The sequence below is a fragment of the Rhinichthys klamathensis genome, unplaced genomic scaffold, assembly GCF_029890125.1.
Source record: "Rhinichthys klamathensis goyatoka isolate OS25496 unplaced genomic scaffold, OSU_Roscu_1.1 h1tg000003l_1, whole genome shotgun sequence".
Taxonomy (NCBI): domain Eukaryota; kingdom Metazoa; phylum Chordata; class Actinopteri; order Cypriniformes; family Leuciscidae; genus Rhinichthys; species Rhinichthys klamathensis.
In genome coordinates this window covers 2,552,381-2,580,366 of record NW_026606556.1, presented here as the reverse complement: position 1 = coordinate 2,580,366, position 27,986 = coordinate 2,552,381, and the positions used below count along the sequence as shown (strand labels likewise).

The following is a 27,986-nucleotide window of genomic DNA, read 5'->3' as shown; positions in this document are numbered from 1 at the left end:
CTTAATTCCAAGTCTACAATTTGGCGTCACGAACAGGATCGCATCTTCAGGCATTTGTCTCAATCATTCAAGGTAAGACTTTTTCTTTTTCTAAAATAATTCTAAGTCTGCCTGATGATTAGACATTGACTGAAACTGCTTAAAAGAACTGTGTTATTTAAAGTACCAGTTGTGTTGCCAATGAATATATGTCAGACAATTAAATTTGGCTTATTTAAGTTGCTGTGATCAGTAAAACCTCTAAAATATTTGAATGATGCTTGGGTAAAAGTGGATCTTTTTTAGAAAGAAGACCATATAGAATTAGCTATAAGACGGTTAAGCTAGGCAAATTTGCTTGTTTACAACTGCGACGTGGTTGGATTGTGGCGGGACTGTCTAAAAAGATGGCAGAATGAACCCTAAAGCATCCAACACACAGAAGATTCGTTCTCAGAAGGAGACGAGGAAAGTGTAACAAGCAGTGATTTATAGCGGTTTAAAGTGGCGGGTCTGTGCTCTGAGTTAGTGCAGTGCAGTATATAGAAGATACGAAGAAAACCCTAAAACGTTTAAATACGCAGAGGATTGAACCCTTAGAAGAAGGGTATCAATGAAAAAAAAAAGAGCTAGAATCGCGGGCATTCTGATTTTGACCATAAAACTGTTCAAATGTTTGAGGATACTGATCTGAGTTGAACTTAAAGAAAAAAGAGAAAACAAAGAAATTAATCTAAGATAAACTAGAGGAAAAAGAAAGAATAAACTTATCTGAGTTAAACTTAAAGGAAAAAGAAAAACAAAGAAATTAATCTGAGATAAACTAGGGAAAAAAGAAAGAAGAAAAAAATGTATCTGAGTTGAACTAAGTAAATTAAAAAGAAAAAAGAATAGATAACTAAAATATAAGGGATAACTTGTTTTTAATCTTTCTTTAAAATTTTCTTTTCCCTGAGTTCTTATAGGGCTTAGAGAAGAGAGAGAGAGAGAAGCAGCCCCTCCCTTTGGAATTCACTCTATATACATACACACACACACACACACACATATACGCACACACACATAGCCCTGCTGTTCTGAGCACAGAGACACAGAGTGACAAATTCTTTGAAACATGGGAGAAAGTGTCTGTAACAGCAGAACAATATCTTCTTGGTACCTGGAAAGGAAGAGGAAGAAACAAGCTAAACTTTTGAAAAAAGGTCTGGATATCAATGCATCTATGGATGAGCAGTTAAGCTGGTTCGAGTCCCAAAAAGACAAGATCAAATCAAAAGCATTCCCAATACTGGCGGCTCATTGGATTGTGAAACAAGGTGGAATTTTTTGCGATATGAATGGTGGTCCAGTTCCACTTGCTGAAGCAATGAAGCCTCAAATTGAAGCATATACCAAATTGAACAAAATCATGTCTATTAAATGTTCAGATGAAGCAAATACAACCAGTGAAGATTTATTTGATCCAGATTGGACAAATATAATAACTGAAGCTGAAAGAAAATACTCACAACCACCAGTGAAATCCGCAACAACTGTAACGCCTCCTCCTTACAACCCAATTTATCCAACTTTGCCTGAACAATGTACAAGTTCATCTAAACCTCTGACACAGCCTCAAGCTTCGAGATCAAATGGAGGTCCAGTTGACAAAATGTATATTGCATCTGCACAAGCAGCTCCGGTAATAACAAGATCTAAAACAGTTCAGCCAAACAGAGACATGCTGCGATGTACACCAGCTCGGAATTATGATTCTGACTGGGGCGATGAGACAAAAGATGACGACATGATCACAGTTGATAAGATCGGTCCTGAATTTTCTTCACCTGCGATTAAAAGGGAAGAATCTGAAATGATGACAGAAGAAAGACCATTCACACCAGGAGAACGTCAAGCCATTCTCACAGCCTTGCCTCCTCTGAAGAGACAAGATCCAAACACAGAGTTTTGGCGAGAATTGGACTCATTAGTTGAAGCACATCAAATGACATTAAGAGATATACACACCATTGTGAAAGCTAAAATCCCAAGAGACCGATGGGAACGCTTGCCAGCATCGATAACAACAGCCCAGTGGGTAGACTTGTGGGTCGACGGCCAGGGAAGACACCTGGGTCTTTGGCAAGCATTAGATGAGTTCCGAAAAGTAATCCAAGAAATCTTGGGAAGTGGTAAAATTCCATTCACATCAGTGACATTGATTAAGCAAAAGGATGATGAATCTCCAGATGAATATGCTCTGCGTAAGTGGAATGCTTATGAAAGATGGGCCCTCTGTGCTAAGAAACAACCTGACAGAGATGATGTACAGTTCACTGACACACTTGTCGATGGTTTCAGCACAAAATACCAACATGCCTTATCACTTGGAGTCAATCCAGGTGAAACATTTGACCAAATTATGCAATGGGCTGGCCGCTTAGAGATGGCTATGAGATCAAATAAAGAAGAAGGAAACAAGCCATATCGAAGAGGAGTGGCAACAGCTCAATACAACAAGGACACAAAGAATAGGGTGATTTTCTGCAGCAACTGTGGAAAGCGTGGACACTCCAAAATAGATTGTTGGGCTAAAGGAGGTGGAGCAGAAGGTCAAGGTCCATCATTTAGACAGGTCAGTGCGAAAAACCATGAAGAAACCACTCAAGGGAAGACATGGACTGAAGCACAAGTCCGTCAGCTCATTGAGGGAATTATGCGTCCGCAATAGGAATCAGCGGCCCCCTGTATTAGTAAGAAAAGAGACAATCGCCTTTTCGTCAATGCATTAATAGGGGGCCACCCATGTGACATCCTTGTTGACACAGGAGCAGCCATTTCAATAACAGATCTGAACCTACCTACAACAGATGAAACTATGGAAGTTGAAGGAGTTGGAGGAGGTATCACAAAATTTCGCAAAAGTATTCAAGTTCCACTGCAAATACATGAAGATGAAGTCTTATGGACATCTTTCTGGGTTGGGCCGAATTCACAAGGAAGCCTTATTGGCATGGACATTCTTCCATTGTTGAACATGATCATATTCACTGACAGTCGTCAAATCGCTACAACAGCTGGGATAATACCACACGAAGATCGCACATGTAATTTAAGTTCTGTTGGTACAGCAAAACCAATCATCAGAAATTGGGGAAAAGATGGTGTGTGGGGTCTTCTGTGCAGTTTATATTCAGATGTTTGGGCTAAACACAAATTGGATTGTGGCAAAGCCAACATTGACCCCGTTGTTATTGAGGGACCGATACATGCCCCTCATAAACAATACCCTATCCGACCTGAAGCAAGACAAGCCGTGGAAGAGATAGTGGCAGACTTGGAAGCTGAAGGAATCATCAGACAAACTTCATCTACCACTAATAGTCCTGTCTGGCCTGTCAGGAAATCGGATAACTCATGGAGATTAACCATTGATTACACAAGACTTAACAGTGTAACACCAAAACCGCATCCTATTGTGGCCAATCCTGCCACCATTCTGAATGATATTCCAGGAAATGCAAGAATTTTCACGGTACTAGATGTACTGTCAGCTTTCTGGTCTATACCTATTGATGAAAAATCTCAAGAGAAATTAGCCTTCACAGTAGGCGCAAAACAGTATGTTTGGAACAGACTCCCACAAGGTCTTAATCTTTCCCCTGTTGTATTTCATAGAACTTTGGATCAGTTCTTAATGGAGCAAAAAGCTGAGATTGAGAGTTCAGGAAGTGTTTGCCTCCAATATGTTGATGACTTGTTGATTGCAAGCCCAGATGAAAACAGCCATATATTTGCTCTGAATGTTGTCCTACAAGCCCTTAAGAAAGGAGGATTCAAAGTCAACCCTGACAAAGCACAGCTGGCCAAAACCAAGGTTATCTACTTGGGCCAAGAAATATCTGTCGAGGGAAGGAGAATGACAACAGAGCGTGTAGAGGCATTACGGCAACTCCCAAAACCTCTAACAGTTACAGGAATGCGGAAGGTGATGGGACTTTTCAACTATTGTCGTCAGTATATTCCTGATTTTGCCAGCATCACTAGCCCCCTCATCGACTTGTACAAGGGAGGAAAGCCTGGAGTGGAACAGATAAACTGGACACCGGAAGCTGAGGAAGCGTTTACTTCTATGAAAGAGAAACTGACTTCAGCTCCAGCCTTGGGACTTCCTGATGGACGATTGCTATTTCATTTGTGGACCAGGGTGGGAGACGAGTCCTACTCAGCAGTACTGTGTCAAAAACCAGGTGATCGATACAGGCCAGTTGGATACTTTTCCACAAAGATTCCTGTTACAATGATTGGTCAACCACGATGTATACAAGCCCTCGATGGTGCCACATGGGCAGTGGATGCTGTTGAAAATCTGATAGGAGCACAGACTATCATACTGCACACTCCACACAGCATAGTGACGTTGTTGAACAATACAAACATCAAGACCATAACTGACGCGAGGAGAGCAAAATGGGAAGCAACTTTGTTAAACAAGGATTTGAGAGTGGAAATCATCAGAGACATTTCTCTTAACCCTGCAACAATGATGCTGGAACCACATGAGGGAACACCACACGAGTGTGAAAAACAAGTTGAAGAGGAAAGTCTTGGTCCTGTTAATCCAATCGCTCTTGAAAATCCAGATAAAGAGTTATGGGTCGATGGATCCAGTTATTATGTTGATGGAAAACGACATACTGGGTGGGCTGTAGTGGAAGCTGATGGAACTGTTGTGAAGAAAGGAGCTCTTTCTGGGCAATTTTCAGCACAAGTAGCTGAGCTCATAGCACTTACGGAAGCTTTTGAACTATCGGAAGGAGATCGAGTTAACATCTATACAGATAGTCGTTATGCTTTTGGGGTGGTCCATGACTACCTAGCTCTGTGGAAAAGACGTGGACTTATCACCAGCAGTGGGAGCGAAATACAACATGCTTCCATAATTCGCCGTTTGATTACAGCATGTCACTTACCCAGAGAAGCAGCCGTGATCAAAGTAAAATCACATCAATCTGACAAGTCCAAAGAAAGTCAAGGAAACACGGCAGCAGATGCAGCGGCTAGAGAAGCAGCTCTACTTCCTCTTACTCCTGTTACCTTGGTAAAGGAAAACAGCAAAGATAATCCTGAGCTCCATCTTCTGTCATATCAAATGGAGACAGATGAAGAGAAAGAGCAATGGATAAAAGCAGGAGCGAAAGAAGATGATCAAGGTATCTGGAGAATTCCAACAGGACAAGTGGTGATGCCTATCGGAACAAGAAGAGAACTGATGCAGCTGTATCATGGAAAAGTGCATGCTGGAGCAAAAGCAATGAAAGCTCAAATCAGCGAGACTTGGTGGTGGCCACGAATGATGAGAGACATTGATGATTACTGTAGGAGATGCTTGATCTGCATGAAAGCAAATGTGGGAAAATCTGTAAAGGTGCGAATGTCACATGCACCCAGACCAACAGGTCCATGGACACATCTCCAAATCGATTTCACAGGACCTTTATCACCCAGTGGAGGGTATCAATACATACTTGTAATCATGGACAGATTTACTAGATGGGTGGAAGCATTCCCTACAAAAACTTGCACTGCTGAAGCGGCAGCACGAGTAATGGTGGAAGAAGTTTTTCCTCGCTGGGGTCTTCCATATGAACTTGATTCTGACAATGAAACTCATTTCACTGGAAAATTGATGAAGGAAGCAATGAAATTGATGGGAATTAAACAGAAATTCCACATTCCCTATAGGCCAGAAAGCTCGGGCATGGTAGAGAGAATGAATCGATCATTGAAAACCGCACTTACCAAAGCCATTCTGCAAACTGGTCAAGGTTGGCATAAGTTATTACCTGCTATTCTGTGGAACTTGAGAGCAACTCCAAACCGAGTTACAGGACTAACCCCTTTTGAACTAATGACTGGAAGAGCAATGGTTCTACCTCCTGATGCTCCGCCACCTGCGGGAACAGGAGGAGACTCTACTTTGTTCCAAGAAAAGTTACGACGCTATCTCGCAATGCTGGACAAAGCTACTAAAGACAATAACAAGAAAGTGCGAGAAGCTCAACAGCAATGGGATGAAAAACACACCACTACTGACATTCCACACATTCCCGAGTTAGGCAGTTTTGTTATGATCAAACGAATTGCTAGGAAAGGTTTAGAGCCTAGATGGGAAGGACCATACGAGATACTCCTAACTACTGACACAAGTGTTTGTCTTAAAGGGAAGGGTGTAGGAACAGACAGATGGTATCATTGGTCACAAGTTAAACCTTGCTTAGTGAATGAACAAAATGATAATGACGGCTTATGGCCTGATATTGAGCACTGTTCATCCATTAGCTTTAAAGATTGGGAACAAAGAAGTGATGTTTAATTATTTCTCTGCTTCCATTTCAGGAATCAATTCCATTGACATTGATTAGAGATGGTTGCAAGTTATTCTCGATACCCAACGACAATGGTATGCTTATTTTTAATTTTACTTGGCATTTACCAAGGAAGCGAGTTCAAGAAATCAATCGGAATGCTACTCTGAAATCTGGCCAACATTTTAATCTACCCTTTATTTCCAAATGGGGATTATGGGATTGGGTGCCACGTAATGATAAAGATCTTGCTAAATATCGTGAGGACATCTTTGGAGGATGTAACTTTTATCATCAATGTTACAAAAGCAGAGTAATTTGGCCTGTGAAAGACGGGGGGTATTCTGGTAGTGCTCAAAGACGAGAAATTTGTTCAAAAGGACAATGTGAAGTTGTGGGGTTAGACCTCATAACGTCTACTAATGTGGAAATTAATTTCATTCTGAATCGTACTCACATGCTTACAATATGGGATTCGTTGGCCCAAGGGTGTATTTATCCCATAGTGTTGCCATGTGAAGGGTTTCTAAGGGATACTTCCTCGGGGACAACAAGATTCAAGGGAAATTATGTACGAGTATGGCATTCAGAAGATGAGAATGAATATTGTGAGACTGAACTAGAAACTGGGGAAATTGGAAGGTGTTTTTATCTTTCTGCTGAAAAGACATACAAAGCTAAAACATGCCCAAATACAACTATTGCACCAGCTCATGGTATTTTGTTAGCAAAAGAAACCAAAACCTTGATAAATGAAGCCCACATGGTGCGGCAACGCATAAATTATAACTTGAAATCCCTTCTTACTGTTTTTGATCAGTCTTATTGTGGAAATTTCACACAAATAAGGGGTTGGTTGGAAAAAGAAGTTAAATATTATACCTCTGGAGATCCTCTGAGTAGTAAAAATCGTAAACCTCGAAGTATATGGGGAGACATAGCGGGGGTGTTTGGTTCTGTTAATTCAATTAGCAATACCGCTCAAATTAATCAACTAAGTGAGTACACTCAGTGGGTGGGAACAATGAGTGGGAAAGGACTCACTAAGGCCCTTCAAGGTACTCTACATATTATAGCAGCGGGTCAGCATCTTAATAATGCTGCAAAGGAATTGGCAGATGCATTAACAAAATCGTCTGATTTTCAGACGCATCGTGCGGCGTGTTTATTTTTAGCCCAGAATTTAAAGGATCAAATGGTAGAGGATATTCAGGTTATTCGAATGGGTCAAGTTCCTGAACGGATAGCGGAATCTTTGTTAATGGTTTTCGGTAATCAACTTAATTTGACTTCTGCTAAACATGTCCCGTTAGTTAAAATTGGCATTAATGAGAATTCGTTGTCAGGTTCTGGAACATTACCTTTGACTATGATATGGCCTCAATATGGGAAGCGCAATATTATGACAGTTAGGCGATTCCAATCAATGGGTGTTAGACAAGGAAATTCAGTAATTAGATTAGGAAGGAATGGATATTGGGCTGAAGGTGAAATGCCGATGATTTCTACCACAGACTGTTGTGTTGAGGAACATGAGTGGGTAATTTGCTCATGCTCTACAATGTTTAGTCTATCTCTTAATGGTTCTGCAGTTTGGGAAGTAGTTCCTTTAGATCAAGCCACAGGTGCATGGCAGGTGTCAGAAGCACAGTGGTGCATATTACATGATGGGAAAAGTGAAAATATGATATACGGAGGGAAGTTGTGTCCAATTCCTCCTGATCCATTTTGTCTTGAGATTCTCTATCCTCTTCACTTGGGTGGAATTCATGTTCCACATGTGCAATTGTTGCAGTTAGAGCCACAATGGTGGAATAATGATTTAGTAGAAGAAAGGAATTATGAACTCTTTGAAATGGTTAGAAGAGTTAAAAAGGGTGTTAAAGCAGCTCAAGAGGAGGGAATTCAAGCAATGGGTCATGTTATCGTAGCAAACGGAATAGCTAAATTGATGTCTGAGAGAAAATTAACACAAATTCCGGGAAATCTATCATGGTCGGAATGGATAGTTTTGACTATGGTAGGTGTTTTGCTGTTTCTATTAACAATACAACTCATCATATGTGTTACTAGAAGGAAGAGTACCAAACCTGTTAAGTTGAATATTATTAACCAAAAGGATAGAACCGAGAATGGGATATACGGAGTGAAATAGGAGATTTTACACATTCTACACTACGAAACACAACCTCACAAACAATGAACACCCGCTTACTGATTTACAACCCTAAGGGATAGGATCCTTTAACATCAACATTTATTTTTGTTTATTATTTTAGCACGGAACTGAAGGAGTTAATTACTTAACGAGTTCAGGCACGGGCAGAAGATTTATTACTTTTTCTTTTCTTAGATGATTGGGGTTCATTTTAAATGCTTACACATAGACGTTAAATTACACATAGCATGCGGGGACATAACATGGGTTGGGTTTTTCGTTTTCCTTTCTGTTTCTATTCTTCTATCCTTTGTCTATTTCTTGGTCTGCTATTTCTTCTCCTCACTATCACTTCAATAGGTTGGCCACCTGGGGATGATGGTGTGGAACTGACGGCCGTAGTTCCAGTGGAGGGAGATGAAGACTAAAATTTCATCTTTGAATATAATTTCATTAATTAATATTATGTATCTGTATTATTATTCTTTATTTAGTATTCATAATAAGTTGTATTATCATATGAAGTTTAAAATGCATGAGTAGACTATAGATTGCATGGACACATGTGTTTAAGGAACATATTTTAGACACAAGGAGGGTAGCTGGGAGGATTATGTATTCTGCTTAGAGGTATGTAATGTTCACTTAGCAGAGAGTTCCAATGATGAATATACTTCAAATGTGTACAGTTGGTATGCTCTTTGCAAGAAAATGAATGTTTCAACTGATGCAAATGTACCATTTGTATACCACTAATGTATACACTGAGAAATAGTTTCTTAATGTGGAAAGTGGATTGTACCATGTGCATATACATTTCATTTTAAGCATAAGCAATATGTTTTGTTACCTTACAAGGAAGCTGTAAGACTCTCTGTGATGTATAAAAACTCAATCTTACTGTACTACAGCAGAGAAACATGGAGGCATGACTGGGTGAGAGGAAGGAGAAACACGAAACGCATAGACCTGGCATGAATATAACATCTTCTCAGAGTTTCTCTCCTGACATATAAGAATAAAAATCTTTCTTGGCAAGATAACTGGTGTCTGGTCCCGTGAATTAAATAATAACGGGGAAAAGGCTTAATTCCAAGTCTACAGTTGCTGTTCTGACCGATGCAATCTGGTGCTGAGCCAGTCCAGGTGCCATTGGTGGTGCAATGGCGAGTGGTGAGGCCAGAGGTCTTGTAGCCCTCCCAGCAGGCATACGTCACCGAGTTGGAGAACAGCATCCCGTCGCTGAAGATGATCTTGGCGTAGGCTGGCGTTCCAGGGTTTCCACAGGATACAGCTGGGAAGGGAATCAAAGACCAAAGACGTTAAAGAGAGAACTCCAATATGTTAGGAGTAAAAAGACTGCAGCCCGGCGGGACTGAAAACAGCAGTCGAGAGAGAAGTGCTTCTGTGACACATATCTAAGGCCTAGCACCACAAGCAAAACACTTCAAATTACACCACAAGCACCGTTTTTTTACAGCCTGCAGAGTGTTCTTGGCAAGGTAGATGAACTTCCAATTCCAATTAGGTAGCTTTTGACGAGTTTTTTGTTTTTTTGCTCATACTTTGAAGTGTCGTTTACAGATAAGGGCAATAAAGATGATATGTTCCAACATGGTTAATTAGAGTTTGGATTCTAATAGCACAGAGACATGTGACAACATTAAATTGGACGCGTGTCCATACAACATTTTCACCATTATGACGACTAACATGCAACAGCCAATAAATTATTTATTAAATAAATTATTCATTTTTGTGGAAACAAGAACAACAACAATTAGGAGTGTTTCTGTGCATCAAGGACATTTTCTAGTGTAATAATTTCAATAGCATTTTGTGAATAAATAAATAGGAAACTGGATGTTGGGTAATTTGCATTGATTATTATGATACTGATTACTTTATTTTGCAGCTAGAGTGTTATTGGTATGGTAGATCAACTTAGTTCTTACTCCAATTAAAATAGCAGTACACAGTTTAGATATACTAGAATCTAAAGAGATGCACAGAGATGCTGATAACAGGCTCACATTGGTCTGGTGTCCATATGACAGCTTTCACGTGTGCTTTCTAAATTATGACCCACGTGCAACAGCCAATTGAGACTGCCTCTACAGCAAGACATTGACAAATACTTTTACATAATCGCACCATATATAGGCCCACTGCCGTTCAGTTGCTTTATGACTGACACCTGTCTACAACGGACACACGTCAAAAGCAAAGAGAACCCATTATAATCACTGACGCTCTACAATGGATACAGTATTCAGATGTAGTCCATGCGCTTGAGCTACTCCTGACAACAGGACAAATGGAAGAGTAAAGGTATGTTCACACTGATGCGTCCTGTTTAAACGGCTCGCTTGCATTTCTGTACAGACTTCAGAAGAACCCCAGCGTCAGGAGTGTGTGTTGTCTTAGATGGCGTCAGAGAATTATGTTTTTTCAGAGCATTTGACTGCAGTTTTATACTTGACGCACAGTGCAATGGAGAATTTGCTAATAAACTGGCCCGTAAAAAAAAAAAAAAAAAAAAAAAAAGGTTAATTTCAGACAGGGGATCAGAATGTGAAAATATATTATTATTATTATTGCTCCAAGACCATATTCAAGATTAGAAGAACAACTGGTTGTTTGTTAAGTTACAGTTAAGAAATAATTATGATAATAAAAGTTATAATTATTCTTCCTAGTGTTATTTTAATAGAACTGTTGTTGAAATATAGTTGGAGACATACATGACTCACTTAATCTTTATTATCATCAAAATTTGTAGCTGTAATTTGGCCCTTATATCCTCTTAGATTAAACAATATACAACTGAGGTAAATAGAGAAAAACTGGACCAATTAAGAGTTAATGAGATCCCAGTGGATGGCTGCTGTAAACAGATATATTTTTAAACGTTCTTAATCATTATTTGTAAGTGACAAGACACTTGTGTTTCATGTCTAGTATCTAGAGTATTGTCTGTAATCCCCACAGCTGTACTAAAGCCCACCACAGCGCTCAATCTCATGTAGGCTATGTGCTAAAGCTATGAATATGCCCTTAATAATGAATCTTATCAATATCTTTTAAGCAATCCCGTCATACTGTCTGTAGCAGAAAACAAACAAATAAATGAGTTATAAAACACCCTGAGTAGCAACTGGGCACATCGGTATTGTCCTCTAGAAATATGGTATAGATATTTCCTAGAGTGTTTCTGTATTCCAGCTTCCAGGAGGTTTATTTGCTGAGCGCTATTATTTGTTTTCATCTGAGAATAACAAAATTACAAATTTGAGATATACAATGGAGCTCTGCAATGAAATTGGTGAATATTAAAAATGAATAGGTGTGGGATAATCATAATTTTCATTAATTATATATATAAACTTAATATAAATCACACACACAAAACAACGGACAATTGCAAACAGTGTCAGCCAAGAGTGGGTGAGATTTAAATTATCACACACACATAGGACTGCAAAATTGGAAAAAAACTACACAGAATAACAAAAAATATAACATACTTCTAAAAACGTTTACGGCAAAAAAGAGTGAGAAGATACATTTCTTTAAAGTCAAGAATTGTAAAAACAATGAAAAAAAACTTGATTTACACGAATGCTGACAACAGTAATCTTCATGTCAAAACATTTTTATTTTTTTTAATGTAAAATTACCTCCTTTATGTTGATTGCCAAAATAATATTTTTTTTATCTAAAAAAGCGAACATCAGTGACCCCTAAAACTTGGCTCTGCATCCTTGCCAACACAAGATTCCAGCGACAAATGCTTATTTTTGCCCAAACTGAAAACTCATTGGACCAAATGTACACTTCTAAAAATGCTTGCCACTGAAATATTGCTCACACTTTAGATTAGATTAATTCTCACTATTAACTAACTATTAACTATGACTTTTGCCCCAATAAACTCCTAATTACTGCTTGTTTATAGTTAGTAAAGTAGTTGTTAAGTTTAGGTATTAGGAAGGAAACCTCTTTCTTCTCCCCTGGATGGTGGTGCTAGGATGTTGCCAATTATCTAAACTGTTGAAGATAGAGAAGCTGATCAACCAAAAAAAAAAAAAAAAAAAAAAAAAAAAACCATTTATAAGTGTTGCCCAAGTGTTCAAAAGCATTTTGGGGGAAGTACAAACACTGATGGTTAGCATCAACATATCTACTAAACTCTTTTCAGTTCAATTTACTTGCATATTGAACTTTTAAAAACATCATTATTATTGTTAGTTTAACAGGATTTAGAAAACACAAAATAGAAAAGAAAAATGTCACTAGGCTATACTGCATTCATGTATGTTTGGGTATCAGTCATTATATTTTGACAGTCCAAGCTATATTAAGGTTACACAAAGGTATTTGACATATCAGTTATCATACTGGAATAAGACTAAATCTCGCAAATTGAATTATTCACAGTAGCGATAACTGCCGTCTACAAGATTCATTTAATATTTCAGTGGATTGCCAAGGAAGTGCAAAGAATAAACTAAATTATTCGTTTTAAACCCAATAAGAAAACCAAATTAACTTTTTAACAACAATGAAAAAAAGAAAGAAAGAAACTTTGCTCAGACTCTGAATCATGTCAAAACGTTCAGTGTTTCCATTTACCAGTTAGTTAGAGTGGTCTATTCACAAATCCTTATTAGAGCGATGTATCATTATGCACAATGCTAATGACAGGGCCTTTTGTGCAGCTCCACTAACCAGAGTCATTGAGTTAACTGGCAATTACAGATTTCAGGCCGGTTAGCATCAAAAGATCAATTTTACACTAATTACAGTGTACAATTCAGGAAAAGAGTGAGCAAAGCAGGTTAAGAGAGGTTCAGAAACAAAGAGAACATGTTGTAATTTAAGCCTGCTTTAAGCCTGATTTTTTTTTCCCTCTTAGAATATACTTAAACCTTTTTAAAGGCACAAAATAAAAAAACCTAGTCTCTCAAGCATACATTTTTCTCATTAGGACATTGCTTGTACTAGATCACAGTGTGCTCGGGGGAACATTTGCCTTTCTGATCATATTAAGCTCAAGTGCAAAGCAACATACTGGTGAATTTCAGCTTGTGTGTTTCTCTGCAGGTATATGTGACCCTCACCTTCACACACGGGTTGGGTATTGCTCCAGGACCCATTCTGCAGACAGGTGCGCTCGGAAGAACCTATGAGCATGTAGCCTGCTTCACACGTGAACCTTAGGAGGCTTTTATGCCTGAACTCTTCCCCAAGACGAGAACCATGAGGAGGAATTCCTGGATCGCCACAGAATCCCGGATTATCACCTGAAAGTAAGACAGGGACGTGACTCTCATCGACTGCACACCTCCTCAGCGGCCTCAGTTCCAGAAATTGTTTTCCATTCATTTTCCCCTCAGGGATTTCAAACAATTATTCATAAAAAGTCATGAAACAAACTAACCAACTCAGGGAAATACGTCATTTGATTGAAATCAACTTACTTTAAAATCATTCAAGACTCATGCCATGATGTATTGCATATGACAATCAAATCAAAATTGATGGCAGACTATTGACTTATTTTATAGCAATTATATATAATGCTTATTGCAAAATTTATAGAAATGTAGTTGGAAAGTGAAGGGAGAGACTGACTTGAAAACAATTTGCATTATGATGTTGTTGCTACAAACCAATCTCATGAGATTGCTCAAATTTCACTAAAATCAATTTCTCTATGGACAAAATGAATGTGTGTTCTTCTGGAACCTTACCTCTATGCTCTAGTCCAGGGTTTACGTTTTTATTTTATAAAAGCATCACATAAACATATAATGAATGAGAGCTGCATGATGTGCGTATCATCTGGACTTTGTCTGCGTGGATGTCAACAGCAGTTACTGTTTAAACTTTAAGATCTCTCTGGGCTCAGATTAAGTCTGAAGTGAGCTGAGCTGCTCAGACAGGGGCTTAAAGATCATCTGGCGTCTCTCGCCCCGAGGCTCTGCCACCTGCTGATGCGTGTACCTGAGCAGTAGGGCAGCGAGCCGCTCCACCGACCATCCTCCAGACACTGGCGCGTGGCGTTCCCCACCAGAGTTCGGCTCTGGCTGCAGGAGTAATGGACCACGGCTCTGTTGGTGAACTTCTGGCCCGACATGAGAGCAAACGGTGGTGTGCCGGGATCACCACAGGATATTGCTATGGGGGGCAGCAGGAAGAGAATGGATTAGTAGTGAATTTTATCTCACATAAAAACTTCAATGTTCTTTTGCATATCATTAAAAAAGGTTCGGTAACACTTTCTATGAAGTCCAAGCTTAAAATGAATGATAGCCCCATTTATACGTATTGCTATCTATAAATATATTTATAAAGACTCATTAAGACCTATACTGCATTATATAAATAGTTATAGTTACATTTATATTATTTTTATAGTTACTTATAAGTCATGCATTTGCTTTTTCAATGTACATGCTCATAATCCATTATACACTGATTTATGAATGATCAAATATAAAATAGTTCCAGAGACCCTTGTTTGCTGTACCAATTAGTACCAATCAATTATGTATTTAATGGCTAATGTTTGCATTAGAGGTCATGAATTATTTTGATTTGTTAAAATCTATATCTCAGCCATATGCATGGTATTGCTTATAGAAGTTTGGAATTATACTTTAAAAATATTGTTGGAGTGTTTTGCTAGTATGTAACTTTGAAAAAGATAAAAACATATCAACTGTTTGTATTAATGATTTCTGTTTTTCTTTTCATGATTTTATTACAGAAATGACTGCTCATTAATTACATTTACAAATAAACAATTTAAAATGTATGATGAGCACATCTTCATGAGCTGCACATTGAAAAAGCAAATGCATGACTTATAAGTAATTACAAAAATAATCTAAATGTAACTATAACTGTTCATATAATGCAGTATAGGTCTTAATGAGTCTTAATAAATATATTTATAGAATAGTAATACTACTAATAATAAATAAGTATAAATGGAGCTATAATTCATTAAAAGCGTGGACTTCATAGAAAGTGTTACCAAAAGGTCTAATTGAATTGCATTGTCTCAAAATGGATGTGGTATGTCTATGCAGTGTTTCCATTATTACCATAGAAACAGCCGGCATAAGCTACACTGTTGCCACATAACCTAACCTTTGTTGGCTGTTTAATTCAGCAAGTGGGTTTTTCAGCATCTCATGCTGCGAGCATTGTTTTTTTTTTGTGTATTTTTAACTTGACACATTATATGTCGAGTTAAAAATAGTTCAACTTTTAAAAACACATCTCACCCCTCAACCACACTGCATTGTAGAATACGGTATCCCATGCAGTGCAGTAATCTGTGCTGAATAATGTTAAATTTGGCAAATTTAGTTTGGTCAGACGTCTGGGTGTTCCATGCATACAGTCAGTCCCGGCGCCATGGGCGGGCATTGGGGGGCCTGGCCCGCCCTGTGAGTCACTAGTGCCCGCCCTGAGCGAGTCTCTCCCTTCAACAACTCCACTTCAAGTCCCACCAGTCCTTGCTTGTTTGCACAATATCTTTTTTATCAATAGGCTACTGTTATCAAAAGTTATCCTTTTGAATATACATAACTCCTGAATAAAAAAAAAAATGTGTTTGGTCTGATTTTTTTCTAATTGTAAACGGATTGATTGGTTTGTCGATAGAGAGCGCGGAAATGCATGTGATAGCGGTCTTATTAAGCGAGTCATTTATTCAAACGTTTCGTTCAAACGCCATAGAGAAATGCACATTTCATACGGATTACATGAGCAGGGAGCAGTCTGTAGTCTGTTTTCTTTCGTTTTGAACTGTTCTGTTTAAAAGTAGACATGTCTGTGAGGCGGGCTACCTTATACGCCTACACGAGTTTCGGTTCAATTGCGACGAGCTCCAGTTCACTTCACGCGCTGGCGCCTCCGGTTCGTCATTATCGTCTGCTATATTTACTTCTTATTTATTAAATCCATCCAGGCAATTGGTTGATGAAATATTGATTAAAATTAAGATACAATTAATACAAAACGAAATTCACTTTAAAGAAAGGTTTTGCTTTCTGTTTGATGTCTCTGTGAAAGTTTTAAAGCATCTTTTAGTGCCAGAGCGCTCACGTCCGTAACATTGTTTTTTCCTCATAAATGCGAACACGAAAAATAAAATGAAATGAATATTTTATGCTCTGTGGAGACTACTATTAGCCTCCTCATAATTTGTATTCTGAATACGTAATACGTTGTATTACTTTGAATGAGTGTTTATGCTTTCGAGGTTTTTAAATAAGCTTGATATGTGTTTGGGAAGATGTTTATGTTTTGTTGACATGTCGAGTTTTTTCGGTATTATATTTCGTTTTTTTGGCTAAACAGCACAAGACTTTAATTAAGTAGGCTAACGTTAGCCATTCTGTTTGTGCTGCGTGATTTAAAGAAAAGTGCGCTCTTGCTCACACGATCAGCATGGTGATCTTGTGTTTTCTCCTAAATAAAAGCTCAAAGGTTTATTTCTTACAAGTGAAGAAATTAGGACAAAAGTAGTGTAATTTTCCTATTCTATAGCTTAATATAAAATACGATGTAATGTAGACTGAGACTATAATTAACAAGATGTTTGAGCCCTCTTTAGGTACAAGTCAATGCTTTTTCTTTGTTCAATGTGCACAGTTCATGGGTCGAAGCCGGTTGAAGCTCTTAATTTTGAGCTCTCAATGTGCACCAGATTGATGCATTTAAACTTAAAATGTACAAAATTTTCTTGCGGGGGAGAATGCCCCCAAACCCCCCTAGGGACAGAGGTCCACACAACATGCCCAATTTTTTTTCAATAATAATTCACAGCACCCAACTGATTACCTGAAAACACCTCTCAAACCTACTTAAAAAATTAAATCGAAATTTGCGGAGGCAGTGTGTAAACGTACCTTTAGCGTCAGTAGCCTATTATATAATTATTATGCTCTATCGATCATTGCATAGTATCATAATCGATTCTGTTATGATGCAATGAGGTTGTTTTCATTTGTGCCCCCCTGAAAAAAATGAATGCCCGTCCGTGAATTTGTGTCTGGCGCCGGGTTTGCATACAGTACACCGTATACAAACTATATAGCGCAGAAAGAGTACATTTAGTTGGGTATCATACTATTCCAAACATAGTCATGTCCAGACACCAATCAGATGTGCTAGATCAGAGGTGATAACAGGCCGTATGCTTCCATTATGCCAGCTGGATGGAGAACAACATAATGGAACATAACAAAGGAGGGGTGAGATGTGTTTTTAAAAGTTGAACTATTTTTAACTCGACATATAATGTGTCAAGTTAAAAATACACAAAAAAAAACAATGCTCGCAGCATGAGATGCTGAAAAAACACAGGTGCGAGAAAATGGCAAAAGATGTCCATCTGCATTTGTACATTGACCAACTATTTAGATAACAGTTTGACAGTGCAGTAATTGTCTTGTTCACAAAAGTCACAAAAGTGGTTCTTTATGGCTGTAGTAGAGCTTTTAAGTAGCCTAGATGAATTTAGAGATGCAACTTCTCAGAGATGACTTTAGTGTGCTGACAGTTGAACAGTTATTGTTACTTTTAGCATTGTAAAGCACAGCACACTGTCAGCCCTCTCTGAAAAAAGTTACATATATAAACGTATTCCCTTTAGTGTGCAAACACTTAAAATATTAAAACTACAATGAAGGGGAAAAATCAGTAAAACATATCTAAATATCTAAATTAATTGTGTATAATAGGCTTATTTCTTTAGAGAACATATCTCAGGTTAACTTATCCCATTGGCAAATAATAAATACATTCTCAACCTCTTAATATCTTGTATAATTTTGCTTCTCAAATGATTTAGGCTTGTTATCAGCATGTTGGATATTATTGAAAATGAAACAAAATTCTAATTTAGATTTTTTTTTTTTTTGCATTCCATCAGATGTATACGGCAGCAATGCCATTTTCAATACTCTATCCTTCTATAGAAGAGCGTATTGGACGAAATATCAGACTATCACTCACAAAGGCACTTAGGAAGTGATCTGTCCCAGAAGCCATTTGACCGACAGGTGAGAACGGAGGAGCCGAGCAGATAGAAGCCTCTCTTGCAGTGATACATCACGGTGTTTCTGTAGTTGAAGCTCTCTGTGTAGCGCTGCTGAGAGTGACGAATGGCATTCTCCACAAAGCCCGGATCAGAGCAGTTTACCACTGCAAGATAAAAACAGCCAGATGCTTAATGTCTGACAGGGAAGCAAGAGTGAGGAAAGACAGAAGAAATCAATGGAGGAGACTGAACAGTAGGATTGCTGCTGCAGCCTCTGGAGCAATTTCAATCAACTACAAACCGCAAACCACACTTTCTTTTTGAAGATATGGATTATAAGAGCTCCTTCAGAACTTTCTTTGCCTTTTATCTCTGCACTTCCTCAACATTCAATGGGCTTTTGTTTTTCCCATGCATACCTGGAACACATTATGTGCATTCTGATCCAAAGTTGACATATCTGTGCACACAGTCAATGATATTTTACACATGAAGCTGATTCTTTCTAGACTGTCTCGTCAAATTTTGACAGATGTGGTCATATTACAGTTTCTGTGCCTGAAACAGGTACATGCTGTTATTGGCTGGCATGCTGTGTTGGCCATGCAGTTACAATTTCAGTTACTGCCCTTCACAATTAAAAAGAAAAAAGACATGTCCAGGGGAAACAAACTAGACTGCCTTGCCTCAGTGGCAGCTGTCAATGTCTCGGCACTCCATTAAGTCCCCTGGGAGAGGAAAAGTGGGCGGACAAGCAGCTAAAAAGTTGATAATTGGCACCTGTTATTGGTGTGTTGTTTTACTTTTGAGACATCATGATTTGATATGGGCACTATTTTCAGAAGGACACAGCTCAGTGTAAGAATAAGACTTATAATGATTGACAGCTGGAAAACAATAAAAATTGCTTGTGACAATTTTATGGTTTTTTTTTTTATATTGTTTGTGACAAGTGACAAACCCAACCTACGTCTATGATTTTTGTACGTCAATTCTACTTTTTAAATCCATATGACAGTGCTACATTTCTCATGTGTGTGTCAATTCTTTTTGCAATTCTATAGTAAAAGTGTGTGTATTAAGAGTTAGGGATGGGGGATATATTATCGTTTGCGATATATCGTTAAAATTTTTCCTCACGATAAGAATTAGTCTTCCCGCGATAATAACGATAAAGCCTATGACGGGACGCATTCGCAGATCACGCGCATGGCGGAAGGCGGACGTGAAGCTGAGGTGAAGTTTATCGCTAAACGAGTAACTACCTCTACAATCTGGAACTGGTACACACAGATTTTCATCCGCCCATCTCGCCGAACACTGACTGAGCGCTTGAGAGTGTCGCTCTCCGTCAAGTGATCCGTAAAGCCCACTATATCAGTTCATCTCAATGAATACACAGTGTATTTGACGCGCAGTAAACACTGAGGCGCATGACGTGCTGTCACTGCTGAGAGCGCTCCGTGTTTCTCACGCACTCGATGAGAGAGAGAGAGTCACATACAAGGGCGTAGATTTGGTTTGAACATTGGGGGGGTTGAAGTTTGGGTATGCCTCCTGATATTGTGATCATGGTATAAATAATGGGGGGGTTGTAATGCATAGATTTAAATCTTGGGGGGGTTATATCCCCCCCACAAATTACGCCCCTGGTCACATACCACGCAGAATCGAAGTGTACATGACGTCTACATGTAAATTATATTATTTGTTGTATTTTCCTGTAAAAATAATGGAGTTCATTTGGAATTATTCAGCTTTGAGCAAGCAGAAACTAATGCGCAAACGCAGACGTGATGATATTCATGTACCCAGCAGCTCATCAATCCTTAGTGTGGTTTATATTGTTATTAGTATCAGAATTCGTAATAGTATTAGTATAACTATTCGTTGTTAGATTTTTTATATTTCAAACTTGTAAATGATTTGAATTATTACTGTGTGATGTTTTTCAGTATAGTTGCACTATTTAAACATTATCTGCAATTTTACAGAAGAAACGTATGCAACTTTTCCATTTCTGCAAGGGATGGTGTTTACTGTTTTACTGTTTTTTTATTATTATTTTATGTACGGTAATTGGTATTTTATAGGAGCCTATTTGGTGAAGGGTACATTTTACTTTGCATGCAGCTATCACTTGTAGCCAAAAACAGTGGTGAATATGGTATTGTATTTATATCGTCATTGATATCGTTATCGCAATAAATGCCAGAAAATATCGTGATATATTTTTAAGTCCATATCGCCCATCCCTATTAAGAGTTCTACCCTTTGTGTAATTTTTACACAAATTTGTTTGTATACATTCTGTTGACTATAAGTAACATTGCACCTAAACGTCAACTAACTCTCAGTAGAGTATTAGTTGAGTAAAGTATTAGTAAAATGTTAGGATTTTGTTAGGGTCAGTCGAATTAGGGGTTAGGGTTAGTAGAATAAGTTGACAAAGTTACTTATAATCAATAGAGCATCTGTTGGGGGAGCATCAAAATAAAGTGTTATCAGATATCAAGACAGTCTACTAATACTCAACTAATACTCTAATGCCAGTGCAGCGTTACTTATAGTAAAGAGAATGTCTAGAGGGGACCATCAAAATAAAGTGCAACCACAATTATATTCGGTAACACTTTATTTCGATAGTCCACTTTAGACATTCTACTAACTATAAGTAACTTTGCAACTACATCTCAACTAACTGTCATTAGAGTATTAAACTGTCTGCTTAATATCTGCTAACACTTTATTTTGTTGGTCCCCCAACAGACATTCTACTGACTATAAGTAACTTGGCAACTATAAGTCAACTTATTCTCCTAACCCGAACCCTAACCTTAACCTACCAGTCTACTGACAGTCTACTAATACTCTAATGAGAGTTAGTTGACATGTAGTTGAAAAGTTACTTATAGTTAGTAGAATGTCTAAAGTGGACTATCGAAATAAAGTGTAACCTTATATTCTACCTTTTTCAGTTGTATATGACAATTCTACACTACCTTTTTCATTTGTGTATGCCTACTTTTTTAACAATTGGATATGTCAATTTTAAAATGTCTATTATTATTATTATTATTCAACAACTTACAATCAACGCAATAATAAAGTTACCTCTTTTTCTACTAGTAAATGCAGTAAATGCATGTGTTTTTTTTTTTTTTTTTTTTTTTTTGTCAAAACTATTAACCTGGACCACAGCACAGCAAAATACAGGCACAAAGACAAAGCTAACATCAACCTAATTTTGGACTTGTTTTATGGAACAATGCATCTGGTCAGAGGCATGTCAGCTTTTCTTTCTGCTGAGTGCTTTGTCCCTGGGCTCTGCTTGTGCCAGTGGGGAATTGTCCATCTTAGATGCGTTGACCTGCCTCCGTTTGCCGTCACGATTCAATTTCACCAGGCCAGCGTCAACAACTTCCTTCGCACATTAATTAATCATTAAAGTGACAAGATGTGCACGGTTACTCCTACTTAATGTCAGAAAGCATCCCACGATGTCACACGGGTTGCTGCAGACCCATTTGACTTTCAAATCAACACTTCAAGATGGGAAATGACACACAGAGAATTATTTGCACATTGCTTCTTGTCATTCACTGGCTGACTCAGACTGCTGAGCACAGATGCTGGTTTCGCTCTGTTAAAGCTAAGCCCATGAGCTGTGGGTGTTAAACAGCCTTCCTACGGAGCTTCTCGCATAACAAGATGGTGTTCAAGGCTGTGTCTCTGTTGAGATTCTCAACAAGGGAACAGGCTGCCTGAAAGCATTTGATATACAGTAAAATCCAGTTTCTTGAAAGGTTCGTACCCTTGCACACAGGAAGAGGGTTGCTCCACTGCCCGTTCATGCGACACTGCGCTCTGGGTGCACCGTGCAACAAATACCCCGTGCTGCAGGTGAAGTTGACCACGTCGTTAAGATTAAACTCGCTGCCATTTGTCCGACCGTTTGCAGGGTTTCCAGGATGGCCGCAAGTTATGGCTGTGAAGAAAAAAAGAACGATCAATCACTGCCTTTTTGAAGCTGCTGATAGGGCTTGTGGGTAACACTTTACAATAAATTAATAATTACTTTACTATGAACTAATGATGAGTTAAGACATGTACTAATGAGGAACTAACCTTAACTACGACATGAGTCATATGAATTCCTGCATGAATATACCATCTTAACTACACGTTAGTACGTGCTTGTTAATAAATGTATTAATTAACATTTCGGGGTAAACTAAATCAAACTTGCTCTAGAAAATGGACACATTTTGTGGCCCAAAAGAGCAAGAACCCTAACTGACTAACATCCAACTGCATTATGATATAAAGACAGTAAACCAATCCATAAAATAAGCACATAAATAACCATCATCTGTGCTAACACTGATTTTAATTTTGAAAATTGCATCTGTTAATGAATATGTTAGTGTAGGTATTTCACTCTTGATGGCAGCAGTGGAATCACTTAAACAAACAGAATGAGATTAAATAGTTTTTAATGATGAATGCATCATTGTGTGTTCAATGAGTAAGGTTAAATGTAAACATTGCAAGACATCTAGTGTCATTCACTGATGTTTGTGACAGTTGCTGGTGTCAAATTTATGAACAATTTTACATTGTGCCCTTTTAGTACATCTTTCTTCTGATCTAGAACATGTTTGATTTAGTTTACCCCGAAATGTTAATTATTACATTAATTAACAAGCATGTACTAACGTGTAGTTAAGATGGTATATTCATGCAGGAAATCATATGACTCATGTCGTAGTTAACGTTAATTCTTCATTAGTACATGTCTTAACTCATCATTAGTTCATAGTAAAGTAATTATTAATTCAGGTATTAGTACATGATTATTCATGTACTATTATTGTAAAGTGTTACCGGCTTGTGCATATGTAGAAGTTACATTACACACATTTTTTGTTGGAAATTAGGTTTGTATCCGAATAGAGATACAAATAAGTTTGAGATTGTTACAGATACAGATATTGGCACACCCCTAATACATACAGTAAAACTGTGTTATCACACAACTCTTTATATAAAGTTAGATGTATATAATATACAACTTTATTTGCATACAAATAGTATATGCCGTAAAGTGATATATGCAGATAGAGTGGTGCAGGTATGACATCACTTTGTAGACCAAAAAGCGGAAATCATTTTAGCTCTTCCGGTTCCCTTGTCCCGAAGTCAATGGGTTTTTTTAATGGGTTTTTGGATAAATGGCTGAAATAAGATCTGTGGTGAACACAAGCTCAAGACATTTTCACATTTTTTAAAATACATAAGTATTACCACACTCATGATTTTTTTTAAAGCTTTTACGTGTCTTGGAAAAGGCGATTGCTAACAAGTGGCTAAAGAGGCTGTCAGGAAGTTGGAGTTGTGGGAAGCTTAGTGATGGTGACGTTGAAATCATGGGACCGTGGTGTAGTTCGTTTATAGCCTAACTTTAGCTTTTTACCTCTGGTGGCTGTATTTAGGCTTCACAATTCATAAAAGTTGTGTAAAAAAATTTTTGATTGACAAAACGTGTAAGTGTAAGTATCATAATCTGTTAATTGTTGATCACAGAGCTGGATTTTTTTTCCCGATAATCCAAAAGCCTATGGAAAAATCCTATTGGGTTTTTGTCAAGGGGACCTACTGTGATGCTAACTACCGGTTGGCCTACAAAGTGACGTCATACCTGCATCACTCTATATAGTCTCAGTATATAATCTCAACTGCTTTAAAACAATGTGTGTTGTGAAAAGTGCTATATAAATAAATTTGACTTGACTTAATTGTAATTAATTGACAAAACAAATATCAATTGACAGACCTATTATAAAAGGGATTCATAATTTTTTTTTTTTTAAGTGTTAAAAGTCACTTACGAACACACACAGGCGCTTGCCCTGACCACCTGTGGTCTTGTTGGCAGATGCGAACCGACGTCCCTATGAGGCGAAAGCCCAGGTTGCACTGATAAACAACCGTGTCCCTATAACTGGATCCATCACCACTGATGTGGCCGTTAACAATTGGATCCGGAGAATCACAATGACCAGCTGAAAAACATTTAGAGGTCAGAATCAACAAACCTCCCATGAAAATGAAATCTTGTAACTAAACAAGCACAAATTCAACTTCGAGTTTTACAGGGCGTGTAGCACAGACACATCTGGTTATTTCCAGAGAGCAGTCCGGCGGTCACTGCTTGACATTTTGATGAAATGCCCTCCGTGCTGTTTGGTCAAGCAGCAGGTGATGTGTCTAAGGGTCAGCACCGATCGTCAGACGGTAGCATATCTCCGTTTAGCTGCACTCACTGCTTGTTCAAGAATTTTCCCTTTTTCTAGTATTATCTAACACTACAGAAGTCATAAATCAATATCGTCTATGTGAGTTTATGTTGTTTAGAGAAGAACAAAGGATGCTGATCCAGGAACATGTTCTTCTTATGGAAATCATATTGTTCTTAGTGTTGTACAAAAACTAGAACTATACAAGCATAATATAATAGCATAGGAAAACCTCAGGCTTTCCCTCCAGTAAACAGACCTGCTTTTCTCTACACATGAATGACTCAGTAATAACGTCCAATAACAAAAGCCCAGCTGAAAGATGCTACTTACCCAGACATTTGGTCTCAACTCCACTCCAGAGACCATTGGCCTGACACTCTCTCACGTGTGAGCCCACTAAAGTATACCCTGTGTTACACATGAAGATAGCCGTGGCACCATAGGTAGTCAGGGTTCCCATCTTCTTGCCGTTAGCAGGGGATGGAAGCTCCCCACAGGAAATGACTGGAGGACATAGTCAGAACAATATCTTGATTACAAATATCATTTCATCTGAGAAAAAGGTCACATTGATGATGATGCCACTATTTCAATATGCCACTCTTATTCCTAGTGACTACCAGGAAATGGGGAGGTGAAGAGGGCATGGCTAAAAGCAACACAGATGTGTTTATGTAATGGTGCACATGTCAAGGGAAACAGAAGTACACTGCCAGTCAAAAGTTTGGAAACATCTACTCTTTATTACTGTTCCCTAGTCAGTCACTGACGTAACGTCTCCATTCCCTCCTTTAGGGAAATGGGGTTTACAATAGGTAACCTTGATGTTTTCTCACCTTGAAACAATGATGATAAAGCAAAGATGAATCACAGAAAAGAAATAAAAAATCCCTACAGTGTGACAAACTTATTTTTAGAAGTATAAATATTCCATGTAGTTGCTCAACAAGGCCATAAAATAATATTTGTTCTTCAACAACTGTTTGCAAAGTATCAAAATCAAAGTATTGTAAACAATTACAAGCAATTTAAATGAGCAGTCTTTTGGGAGACACTTTACAATAAGGTCTCATGTCATGTGTTAACATTAGTTAATGTGTTAACTAACATGAATTAACATTTATACATTTTTGTTAATTTTAGTTAATACAAATACAATGTTCCTTGATTGTTAAGTTCCAAGTGCATTAATTTATGTTTTTAACAATTGCAACTTTTGATTTTAAAAATGTTGAAAATTAACAAAAAATAATAAATGCACTAGAAGTATTGTTCATTGTTAATTCAGAAAAGTCTTAGTCACGTTAGAATTTTAACCAGAACAAAATGGTTTTAAGCCAGTTATTTATACATTTTGCTGTAGTGTGTCAGTAGAAAATGTCAGTTTACATTTCCAAACATTCATTTTGCCATAAATTGTAATAATTCATTAATCCAGATTTCTATATATGCGCAAGGAGTCTGACAACAGCTGGTGTGATCCACGTGGAGATCTGATCTCACCATCATCGAGTCTGTCTGGGATTACATGAAGAAACTGAACAAAGCTGAGACAGACTAAATCCAGAAGAACTGCGGCAATGTCTCCAAGACGCCCGGCTAATGTCAAACTCCTTGTGCATACACAAATTGCACTGGATTATTACAATTAATCTAATGTAAACTGATATTTCCTACTGACACTCTATAGCAAAATATATAAATAACAGGCTTAAAAAAAATGTGGGGGTCGAAAATACGAACGTGCCTAAGACTTTTGCATAGTACTGTATATGTATATGTTTTAGGGAGTTACACTTCGGTATACAGTTACCAAGGTGTTTCTGAGTGTTTCTGATCACTTAATCTCTGTCTTCAACAATCACAAGCACAATTTGAGCTTTTATTCATGTCTGTAGCTCAAACAATGCAGGATTAATTACATGACAAGTTTCATACTTAGGGTTAGGGGTTTGTTCACATCCAGTAACTCTGAGTAACAGTAATAGTGATGGTTGCCTTAGCAAACAGCACTAATGATTCTTTAGGTGCATGGGCTAGTCATACAACCCACACTCATTTATTTTTACGACATACTAAGAAGTCAAATTACAATTTAAGCCCCAGCTGTTTGCATCTGTTCCTTTCATTAACAACTTACTCACCGTGGTGCGTAAACACATTAAAAATTAAGCTGCCTCTGATTAGAATATTTACATTTGCTCTCTGACCTCGAATTAGTTAAAGCATTTTTCACCGAAGACTTAATCACCATGATACTGTTTACACAGCCTGTCCCCGCGGTGGAAACCGGGCCACGATCAGAACTGACTAAGCAGTGGATGGCGTCTTATGCGTGCATGCTAAATCCAGAGGATTACACTTGGATCAGTGGAGAAATAAACGAGATGTGGTATAGAGAGCGGACAGATTTCAGACATATTAGCTACCCTAATGAATTTGTTTCATTAGCTCACAATGGACGCAGTTTGGTAATTAACAAACTGATCTTTTCGTGAAATCCCAAGAGTGGAATATGGAATTCAATTGTGTTTTTTGTGGGGTCTTTTTAAAGTAATAGTTCAGCCCGAAATGGAAATGTGATCTTCTTTCTTCTGTGAAACACAAAATATGATAGACAGAGCTTCTCTTTTCCATACAATGAGAGTGGATGCTGATTTATACTCCAAAATGGACAAAAACAAGCATCATAAAATGCATCTATCTTTGTAAATGTATGTGTTGTTGTGTTTGTGTAAAAGCATTCTTACTCTTGCACGTGGACTTCTCCTCCAGCCCTTCCCATGTTGCATTAGCTAAGCACTTGATGGTCCTCCTGCCTCCTAGATAGTAGCCGGGGGAGCAGCTCAGCATTATCCGTGCACCAAACTCATTCAGCAAACCCGAGATGAGACGCCACACCATGTGTTCTGAGAGCATGCTCTCAATGTTCGGGCACTGAATCGCTGCAGGACAGAAGGCAAATAACGCATTAATGGAAAACCATGACCTTGTAGGTCCTGAAACTGGAATAACTAGAGCTTACAGGAATTATGGGATAGATGAACAATACGAGTGAAAAGTTTGGACGCACTTGTATGAATTAATTTTTCCTATGACCTAAAAAATGTTTTGATATAGATACTTTCTTAGATGCA

The 27,986-nt window shown here is 38.1% G+C and overlaps 1 protein-coding gene across 2 annotated transcripts in view; it reads right to left on the bottom strand.

Annotated features, from left to right (window-relative positions):
- The window catches only part of csmd1a (CUB and Sushi multiple domains 1a), a 663,682-nt gene that overhangs the window by 26,695 nt on the left and 609,001 nt on the right, over nt 1-27,986 (bottom strand). For both annotated transcript variants that reach the window (XM_056249348.1, XM_056249359.1), the window contains exons 51-58: nt 27,600-27,794; nt 25,180-25,353; nt 24,439-24,612; nt 22,362-22,535; nt 18,523-18,711; nt 14,494-14,667; nt 13,608-13,790; nt 9,602-9,778 (exon numbers count right to left, since the gene is read on the bottom strand). In XM_056249348.1, the coding sequence (XP_056105323.1) occupies nt 9,602-9,778; nt 13,608-13,790; nt 14,494-14,667; nt 18,523-18,711; nt 22,362-22,535; nt 24,439-24,612; nt 25,180-25,353; nt 27,600-27,794 (1,440 nt within the window). The remainder of the gene's footprint in view (nt 1-9,601; nt 9,779-13,607; nt 13,791-14,493; nt 14,668-18,522; nt 18,712-22,361; nt 22,536-24,438; nt 24,613-25,179; nt 25,354-27,599; nt 27,795-27,986) is intronic.